The sequence below is a fragment of the Haplochromis burtoni genome, unplaced genomic scaffold (genome assembly GCF_018398535.1).
Source record: "Haplochromis burtoni strain Fernald_Lab_line unplaced genomic scaffold, NCSU_Asbu1 Contig_62, whole genome shotgun sequence".
Lineage (NCBI taxonomy): Eukaryota > Metazoa > Chordata > Actinopteri > Cichliformes > Cichlidae > Haplochromis > Haplochromis burtoni.
Genome location: NW_024582423.1, coordinates 1971712 through 1982530, shown reverse-complemented (window position 1 = coordinate 1982530; position 10819 = coordinate 1971712). Strand labels below are relative to the sequence as shown.

General features: G+C 41.6%; 1 protein-coding gene across 4 annotated transcripts in view; it reads left to right on the top strand.

Moving 5' to 3' along the window:
• LOC102291522 (rabphilin-3A) overlaps positions 1–10819 on the top strand; it is a 19339-nt gene that overhangs the window by 1297 nt on the left and 7223 nt on the right. For 3 of the 4 annotated variants that reach the window (XM_042221198.1, XM_005922736.3, XM_005922738.3), the window contains exons 2-7: positions 9480–9569; positions 9689–9700; positions 9862–9987; positions 10096–10225; positions 10358–10441; positions 10533–10701. In XM_042221198.1, the coding sequence (XP_042077132.1) occupies positions 9496–9569; positions 9689–9700; positions 9862–9987; positions 10096–10225; positions 10358–10441; positions 10533–10701 (595 nt within the window). In that variant the 5' untranslated portion in view covers positions 9480–9495. The remainder of the gene's footprint in view (positions 1–9479; positions 9570–9688; positions 9701–9861; positions 9988–10095; positions 10226–10357; positions 10442–10532; positions 10702–10819) is intronic. The other variant, XM_005922737.3, reaches the window with a different exon arrangement.

Below are 10819 nucleotides of genomic sequence, written 5' to 3'. Positions count from 1 at the left end.
GTGTGTGTGTGTGTGTGTGTGTGTGTGTGTGTGTGTGTGTGTGTGTGTGTGCGCGCACGCGCGCGCTGTAATGGGTTGGACTAGTTCATTCTTATTCTGACATTAATATGGAAAGAGGACAGAGAAAGGAAGCTGGGCTCTGCCTTCCAGTTCCACCATCTCCCAACTCCTCCTACAGACCTGAAGCATGTGGATTAAATGGGGGAAGGGAGAAAAGACTGAATGAATGGTCTGAGCGATATCTGCAGTTGCATCCTTGCACATAAGCAGCCCCAGTAGTGATTGAACAACACCTTCATCCTGATGTCCCCTGTCTTTGTATTTTTCTCCCTGCCTGCTAGCCTATTGTTGTTTTCTAAAGAAGGAATGAAATTAAGAAAAAATATAGGAGGAGATCAGTTGTTTTCACATCTGGTCACATAAAACAAGAGTAAAAGAGCAAGAATGATGGGTATTTATAGAAAAGGTGGGGGGGGGGGGTGAAAGATGGAGGAATGAAGTGCTTTGCATGCTGCATGCATTATTTAACACACAAGCATACAAGGCAGCCATACCCTTCTTCTTTAACCACGTTACTTTACAACATTTGTAACAATGACCTAGTCTGCATGGGTCTGAAAATTTAGCACAGGTGTGGTCTACTATGCAGACACACTGCACACACACACACACACACACACACGCACACACACACACACACACATGGAGTTTAATCACTCTCATTCTCATCTTCTGATCTTGCTGTTACCATGGCCACAGTTGGTAAAGGTGCATGACTCCATGTTTTTCTGTGCTCGTCACCATCTATGCATGCAGCTTTGGGCCTAAATCACACAGTTTTTACTGTAAATCTACGCAGATTTTGTGTTCTGTGTTTAAATTCTGTTAGAGGAGATTTTATTCTGCCATTTGTGTCCGAGCTCCAGAGGGGAGTGGCTTCATCTTCTTATTCTCATCAGCGGTGGATAAGCATTGATTCACTTACTTATCCGAATGTGGTGATTCGAGCTGCCTAAATGGTGTGGCATATTGGAGAAAGCAGAAGTAATGAATGTGCCCTTTTAACAAAGTTCCCCCAGCAGAGTGAGGAGTTAAACATCCAAAATAGAATTAACACTAGTTTATCTCGAAAACCCCTTTTCCACCTTTCCACTACCCTTTCCAATCCCTGACCCTTATTTTACACTCATTCTAATCAGCGCTTTACATATGTTGCAGCTGCAATGATGGTCTTCAGAGTAACGCCTACAGGAAGCCTCCCGACAGAGGTTTTTCTCTCAAAAGTTGCAAAGAAGCTTGCTGTTAGTGTTGCAGCTTCCAGGCCAGAACAGTTTGCCAACACAGATTTGTTAAAAACACCCAGGGGCATTGTACCTGCTAGTTTGCTAGTGGGACAAGAGGGAGAGTCAGATATCCCACAGCTGAACCACATCTTCACAGGGGAGAGAGTAACGGCAGTAAGACTAAGAGAGACCTGACGTGTTTTCTTTCATCTTATGAACCATGTCATTTTGTCTCATAAGACTACAAACAGACATTTAATACCCCTATCTGTTACCTCTGACATAAGATTTGAAGAAACCGAGGGAACGTAATCAGCCGGTGCATCAGCAGACAGTCCCACCTCTTGCTTCTGGGGCATACAAGGATGAATCACCATCAGCCAAGCAAATCTGAAACTCACTGCAGGCTCTTGCTAGAGTGCCGGTAATCGAGTGTTCCCTCGTCCTGTAGCTGTTGACTGACTTAGCTTTAAAAGGAGGCTCGGATAAAAGCATTCTCTGCTATATTAGGAGACTTGTGATGTAACAGAGTTGGTGATAACTGTGATATTTAAAACATGAAATATTTAAAGAATATTAATAATGCACACAAAAAAATAGTGCAGCACCAGTAACTATCACGTTGACACTTAAGCATAGTGGGTGGCAGTATTGCACTTTAACTGATGGCAGATGTTATGCCATGTGGAGTTTTGTTGTTGATTAAGCAACTGTTCTTTTTCTCTGTTTTTCTATGGTTAAGGTTTCAGACTTTCTCTTCAGCTCCCTTTGAGTCTAAAAGTTGAATCTGAATTATATGTAAATCAATATGCTGGTCAGATGGCGTTTTCAGCTAAATCTGAGGATTGCTAGGATCTGTTGGATGTCGACTGCAAATTCAGCCTTGTTGTGATTTCTGAATAAAAGAAAAAAAATCTGCACCAGCCAGATTTAGGTTGACTGGATGGAGCCAACAATTATAGCAGGGTATCAGCATGATAGCTTGTTTGGTCACTGGATGGTTTTTCCTGTTTGTTCTCCAACGATGCGGGACCTGGATCCATGCCTGCCGAGAGGATGTAGTTGTGTGTATTTAAAACGGTACAACGCTCTCACATTTGAGAGGTGAAGAGTCCTCGCAGATGGTTCTGCAGATGGTCCCTGTCAGCGCCATTGTCTGAGTGAAAGCATGGATAATTTGTCAATGCGACAGACCTAAAAGACTAACATCCACACTGTTGCCCTAAACAGAGTTTCTCAATCTGTTCCACCCGATGTGATCTGTTCCTCCCCAAATCCTTGTTTGATAGTGGTCAGAGCATAAAGCGTACACTAATGCCTTAAGGAGAGGGTTTACACAGAGTGAATGGCAACGAGGGTGGGAGCTGTAAATAATTAAGAAATGCTGAGTGATGTGTTCCTCTTGCAGCAGAACATTTCACGGTGCAGTGCTTTATAGTGTTGCCCAGGTCCAACTTTCAGTGTGTTGCTATGCTGCCGTCTCACAGTCCTCTATGGAGGATGGATGGAGTTTTGTCATGCTACTGGGAGTGGGTGGCTACCTTTTGGTGGCTCCTACCCTCTCCCCACTCACTCTGAGACATTGTGAGAATTTGACATCAAGATCTGTTAAGCTACTTAGTTTATAAATCCAAATGATCATAAATTAAATTCTGCGATTTAGATTTAATTTATTTAAATTTGGCGTCGCTGTTTATTTAATGTCAAGTCATGATATGTTTCCTTTGATAAAATCTGAGAAATCAGATGTTTTAATTGCGTTAAGAACTGCCAAATATACATTACAGATGAATGGGATGCTTGCTTTGAAGTAAAAGAGTATACACTTACACAATACAATCATGCAATACCGTGCAATCAAAACAATGTGTCAGCTTTGCAATCCATTGAACAGATGTTGGGAAATTTCACGTGATAAGTCAGCTCCTTAAACTGCAGATAAAAATGAGTTGGTTATCAAATTACTGGACTCATCCTGTTGAAATCAGGAGCTTTTGTTTATCCCCACACATTTAATAGTTGTTGAGAACAAATATGGGCTAAAGTGGTTATCCTGTCTTCCAAACTACAACATGCAAAGATGTGATTTTATGATGCGAATGACTGGAGCACATTTGACTCTTCCTTTTTACTTTGTGGTTGCAGGCGTTCCTGTTTCAGGTTTTTTTTTTCTTTTTTTACTGCTAAAGGTGGCAAGTCAATTACCATTCATGACCCTTACTGCACAGTGTACTCCAATCTTGTGTTTATAGCCTAATCAAAAATATAACACAGAACATTTTACAGCCTATAAAAAAGACCTTCAGTTTCTACCTCACACGTCACCGCTGACTGCGAAGGAGCAGCTGGTTGTACTTTTCTGATCACATGTAGCTTACAAGTGAGTCAAAATGCTGTTGAGTAGTTCGTGTTTTGAAGAGAACTTGAGTGGTCTATAGACAGCTCACATATAGGCTTGCTTTTACAGACCATCCATCATTTTCCAAAAGTAGATCGTTTTCAACATTAAATTGTTTTCTCCATCATTCTAATCTCGTACTCAAATTCATCGAGTAGTGGTTAATTCTCAGGATGTGATAGTAGTTCATCCATATGCCGGCAATGCTGCTCGCTTGCGCCTTCCGTCTGCCCGGAATGTTTTGCTTTGCTGTATTTAATTAGCATTTGGCAAAAAAGTCAGTGTGTGAGGAAGTGAATTAAAAAAGAAGGCATGATGTTCCAGATCACCACAGGACTTGAGCTAAAACTTTAGGCCAACCAAGACCTGTTTGTGTTTTCTATTTCATAATACATAACACAATCTGACTTACTGCCAGACCAGATGGTAGAGGAGGAAAAATCAGGATGAAGTAAAATATGTTTCGTCACTTCTTAAACTCTCCTTTAAGTCCTTCTTTTTTCTTTATGATTTTATCATAAAACTTGAAAGTGATTTGTTGTATTTTGCATTGCACCATGTTTTTTAGCGATGACGTTGCCGTTCACCTTTCACAATAATCTTTGTTTCTTTGTTTGCTGGTTTTGTGTGTTGAGTATGTTAGATTGTTAATAGAACCTCCATTATGCATTCAAAAGTTTTTGAACACATGAAATATAAATCAAAGGGAAACCAATTGTGTAAATCTGCATTGATCTCTGATTCTCATTAACCCATTTTACAAATATCCTTTGTGGAGGATGGCGAGGGAATTGTTGCCCTGGAATTCAAGTGTAGTACCTTGTAGTGTTTCAGTGTCATTATATTTAATACATTTATAAGTAGGACATGTAGCGGGGTGTCAGGCGATTGATAAAGCCCTTGGTTACGCTGCAGACAGTTGTCCTCTATCAAATTCGGAATAAGATAATACGTTTAGCATTTGGCAGTAATTTTGATTATTTAGTTTGTCTGCTTCATCAAAATAGATTTGCGAACCGTTCATGTTTCTTTCATAAATAATGATCAATGCCAATTTAAAAATTGCAGTATTGTTAGAGCACAAAGTGCTTGTATATTATTTGAGTAAATCCTTGCTTTTGTTTGCAGATTTCAGTACAGGAGGTAGCTTCGCCTCTATCCTTACATCCCACTTACAGTGGCCCATGGTGAATCATTCCAAAGAAGCCCCACTGACTTGTTGTCACTGCCTGCTTTCCTCAGCTCTCCCTTCCGCAAGTACTGAAAACTCAAGACATTACTGTAACAAGGTGCTTTTTCCCAGTCTGTTGGTTTTCCAGTCATATATTCTGCAGTAATGAGTCATACTCCTACTATTGAAAGATATACAACAACATTAATCTGTGAAAGTGCCTGACTGGACTCGAAATGGGTTACTCTTGCTGATGATTTTCTTGAACTGAAGAATGGATAGCTGTGTTTGCTAAAAGCTGATGCAAAACATCCAGGCTGTGCTCAGGGAGTTGTGTGTACGTAGACCCCTGAAGATGCACAGATGCAGATTTGTATTGACTAGTCTCTCAGGCCCTGAGGAGGAGACACAGGTTTCTAAATCGGTCCTCTCCACCCCCATATGAAATTCTCTCTATAGAGAGATCCCGCTGCATCCATGACTTATGGTGATCAGTCTTGAGTCGATGCTCTCCCTCTGGTCTTTCCCGCTGTCATCTCACACATGATCTGTTACTAGCTACTCCTGGCGGTATGGTGTGGCCATTTGCACAGTTCCCATTGTAAAGGTTTCATAACATTTTTGCAGAAGAATAAACAACAAATTAATAAATAACAGAGAATATGTGCTTCTCCTCAGAGAGGAATCCACCACCTGACTGAGTCATTTTTACCAGTTAAGCTGAGAAGTATAGAGGATGGAGTCTGAGGGTTAAAATTATGTCAGAAACAAGGCCCAGTATGACATTTTGGGCAAGACAGTTCATTATAATTGGTCTTGGATACAATTTTCAAAGTTACAGTACATTTAAAACCTTTTGAGAGAATTTAAACTACAACCAATGAAACCAGCACTACTTTCCAAAAGCTAAAGCATAACATCCTATAGTGACAGCTCTTTATGTGTATGTGATCCTTCAGACTATCTCCTGAATATTAATTGGTTTGTCACTTCAGCAAAGAACCCACTACTGTGATGCAGTAATATCTATCCTGAGCAGGGAGCTCGGGCTAGTCTGAGTCAGTCGTTACCTTGCCCAAGTCTTAACGTAGCCTCCCATCTGTCTCTCTCCATCCACCTCTGCAGGACAATAATGTTCGACAAAAGTGCCGTAATTTATTTTGGCAAGTGAAGGAGGGCCGCACTTCAGAGTGTCAGTGCATAAAATACACGGTGTGGTCAGAGTTATGTCTGATCTGTCAGTCTGCTGCTGAAAAAGTGGAAAAAGACCAGGCTCCCTGAGGACTGTGCTGCTAGTGTTGGCTAGATGCAGGCGCTGCATCAGAAGGAAAAGCCCACACCCAGAGTGCCTATTGATAGCACAGCGAATTTCTTGAATCCTGCAGGCAGACGTACAACAGATTAGACCTCAAAAGGTATGGAGCCCGACGTTACGGAGTATAATATGAGCAGCTGAATGAGTGGTGCACCCCTCCCTTTTGCTACTGCTTTTACTCTCTCCAAGTTTCTACAATGCTGGATTTTCCTGCTTTGAAATGCTGAAGACAAGTACCACAGTGACTTCTCACTTTTCCTTTTTTGTCATTAACATTGTGCATTTTTGGCTAAATCCCGCCCCCAACATATTAAACCTCATAATCCAAAGAACGGCAATGATGCATAAAGTATAGATAAAAACAGAATGCAACAATTTACAAATCATTTAATAGGCTTTATTTAAGTTTTTATAGTTAAAAGACAACATACCAAAGCTTCAAAGTGACAAAAATGATGATTTTTGTAATAATATATGGACATTTTGATTTTGATATACCAGCAAAACACTGCAAAAAAAGAGAGGCAACATCAACACTGTTTTGCATCACCTCATGCTTTAAAACACTCAACAACTTGAGAACCATGATGAATGATCGTTGTAATTTTAAGAGCAGAGTACTTTTCAGGTCTTCCCTGATATAGATCTTAGGTGCTTGAAAGTTTTACATCTCATAAAGCACCAACTGTTTTCAATGGGCAGGACTGCAGGCAGGCCAGTGTAGCACTTACACTCTTATTAAGATGACATGTTGTTAGAAAGCATGCACACTTTGGTTTGGTATTCTTTTGCTTAAATGAGCAAGCTTTTCTCTGACTACTCCCAGATGGGCTAATTACCCATGCTGTGCCCACCAATTCGCCCCTTTTCCATCACAGATGTAGCCCCTACAAATGGTCTCCACATCTTTCATTCTGAAACATTTGACCTGCTCGCTCTTTCTTAAACAATAATGCTTCTTATTTTACCTAATTAGCTGCCAGATTTCCACCAGGTGGTTTTATGTTATACACCACCTCAACAGTTTTGAAAAATTAAATTAAAATGTATTTAAATAGCCCAAAAGCTTCAAGGCTTTACATTGTAAAGGCAAAACCCTAAAATAATACAGGCAAAAAACCCTCAATAATCAAACGACTCCCTATGAGCAAAACGAAAAACGTCCTTTTGTGGAGGTATGTAACAACGACAGGAGAGGTCTCAGTGTCTCACTCCAACAACTTTATTAACTGACAGAACTTCACATATATTCAGCGCCAAAATCTCCACCCCCACACTTCCCTTCAACTTGTGTGTGAGTGGAGCCACCTGGGGTCACCAATGTGGAGGTATGTAACAACGACAGGAGAGGTCTCAGTGTCTCACTCCAACAACTTTATTAACTGACAGAACTTCACATATATTCAGCGCCAAAATCTCCACCCCCACACTTCCCTTCAACTTGTGTGTGAGTGGAGCCACCTGGTGGTCCGCCACACTTTTACCGGAAGAAACCTCTGGCAGAACCAGGCTCAGAAATGGGTAGCCATCTGCTTGACCAGTTGGGGGTGAAGCAAGACAAGACAAAAGACACACAGTGGAAGAGAGCAGATCATCATAACAGTTCCTGGTATCTGAAGCACAAGAAAGGTTCTTAGTTTGTCTGGTTGCTTCAGTTTCGAACCTGCCAGTCTTCTCTGAATGCAGCTACTTTCCCTCATGACATACACTGTGGATCCAATCGCTCCATGTACTGTCTGGCAGAGGATTGATACAGCCCTCTGTCAGTCGCAGGAGTGCCTACAGACACACACACACACACACACACACACACACACACACACACACACACACACACACACACACACACTCAGAAAGCAGTCTTACTCGTAGGCAATTGCCTCAGTGAATTCTGTCGACGGTGTCGTATTATCTTTACCATGTCAGTCTGAGATTAAATTACATTGCTAGTGTATCATATGGATGGATGAACCACTCACTCTTTCTCACTGTCATTATTAGTACTCACTCTGTTCTCTGTCTATTTTTTTTGTTTTGTTATGGGGTTTATTTTGCATCATGTACTGCAGTGACTGCAAAAGCTGACATTTACTTTAAATACTCTGATGACACAGCCATCCTTAGCATCCTCCTCGGCAACAGTGACTCTCTCCTTGTCTGTAAACAGTCCAGTTCAGATTCTTCATGGAGCGTCAATAAGTTCCAAGTGAAGTCTTATAAATAGTCTTATAAACATTAGTCTCCCCTGCCCCCATAGCACCCACCTCCATACCCAGCTTCACCAACATCCCTGGGGCCAAACGAGTTGATAACTTGATGGCATTTTAAAAAAAAGGCGTTAACACACTATGACCAATAAGAAATGCTGTAAAAAGACTCTTAGTCATAGCTGTGGTGTCATTGCATAATTGAGCGACTCCTGCTGCACGTAACCATCTGTTTCTTTGATTTGTGCAGATTCACAAACGGGAAGCGATTCTTATGGCTTCACTAACAGCTGCTCAAATAACTGACCTTGCCACCCCCAATTTGCACAACTTTATCTCCACAGGCCTGACAGTGAAGGCGCATCTAAATTCAAACAAACTAGACCACTCACTTCACTTCATATTGCATCATTTCACTCTGCACCATCATGAACAAGAAGGCTCGTTTTGTCATGAGCGTCGTTCCCATTGTTGTATGCCCAGTAAGCGTCTCTCCCCCTACAGGAAACGCTTATGTCGCTGTAGCTCTGTCGTGTATTTTACAGATCAGTTTGTGGTGTTTCTGAAATGTTTTCTTGCATCCATTCACTGCTTGAATATTTTCCTGGAACTATATATTGAAACAGGCTTGGCAAGAGGACACGATACTGATTAGGCGGTAAATCTGGCAATGCAAGCCTCTTTGAAAGTTGGTGTATTTCTCATGCTTATGCAAATTCATTGGAAGCAAAGTGGATGAAGAAGCTAAAAGTTACTTTTCTGGGAATGATATTTGATTTTTGTAGATTCTACTTTTTTTTTGGCTTCTGATGGACATTTTAATTAACCCTGCGCTGTGACATTAAAAGGAAGTGTAGCTGGTGACTTTTCAATTTGATGTTGGCTCTGTCCTGGCTCACACATTTGTAGGAAATGACTTTTTTGATGAGAGAGCAATCCGGTGGCAATTAAGTTGGTGCTGCATAAGCACGAGATAAGGGTGCAGGAAAGGTAAAAGTGTGGCTCTGAGATATAGCTAGAGAGTTTTTATGACATCAGTTAAAGCTTGTTTGACTACCTCATGCTGAATTTATCCATGCCTTCTGTCTCTCTGTCTATCCCACAGACTGCAACAGAGCAGCATGACAGACACAGTGATGAGCAGCAGCTCAGATCGCTGGGTGTCCAATGACAGGCAGAGGAACATGCACGCTAGGTAAGCCTGATGCTCAGAACAATTTTTCTTCTAGTAAACCTTTCATATGGCCACATCAACACCTAACTGTGCCTTCCTCTTTTCACCTGCATCTGTCTGATATGTGATTTGTGACATAGTGATAAAGAACAGTAAGTAGATAAACTCCTATCGTATTGCATTAGGCAGCAATGTGCTGATGCAGTAAATGCATGCTCATTCATTCATTGCTCAGTGCCTGCATGTAAATGTGTGATTGGTATAGTTAAATCATATAGTGCACCTTCAACTGCAGAGTATGCTTGGCTTACAGGGGCAACTGGACCATGCAGCCAGGCCCCGGTCCCGGTCCAGACCTCACCGATGAAGAGAAGGAGATTATAAACAGTGTGATCGCCCGTGCTGAGAAAATGGAGGCCATGGAGCAGGAGAGAATTGGGTAAGACCTGCAGTAGTTTCTCTTCTGAGACTGATTGCACACATATATTTTGACTTGGGATAATAATTGTTGACATTTTAAGTGAGATTTCACTCTGTGCTGCTGCAGGCGTTTGATAAACCGCCTGGACGACATGAAAAAGACTGTGTGTGGGGATGGAGTGTCCCGCTGTTTGCTGTGTGGAGAGCAGCTGGGCTCACCTGGGGTCAGCTCAGTGGTGTGCGAGGACTGCAAAAAGGTTGGTAATAAGTCAGCTCTTCTGCTGCGATTCACGCTAAAGGTTAAGAAAATCCAATAGGTCAGCCGTATATTTGTAATAACATTGAAAATGGCAAGCAGCTGGTAATCTTTATTCTAATCTGTTGTGTAGAACATGTGTACCAAGTGTGGCACACAGTGTGGCAGTCGGCCACGCGCTGTGTGGCTGTGCAAGATCTGCAGAGAGCAGCGAGAGGTGAGCGCTTTAAACCGAGAGATAAAATTACAATTAAAACAATAATCCATTGAAAAAGACGATAAAACATATGCTTTTCCTCTTTTCTCAGGTGTGGAAGAGATCTGGTGCCTGGTTTTTCAAAGGTTTCCCGAAGCATTTCCTGCCATCACCGATGCCATTATCTAAATCAAAAGAGACAGGTGCCCAGGAGGCAGCAGAGCCCCAGAGGCCAAAAGCCTCTGGGCCCAGGGAGACAGTAACCCAACAACAAGCACCAGGTAGACACAGCTTGCTTCAACTTTAATCTATCTATCTATCTATCTATCTATCTATCTATCTATCTATCTATCTATCTATCTATCTATCTATCTATCTATCTATCTATCTATCTATCTA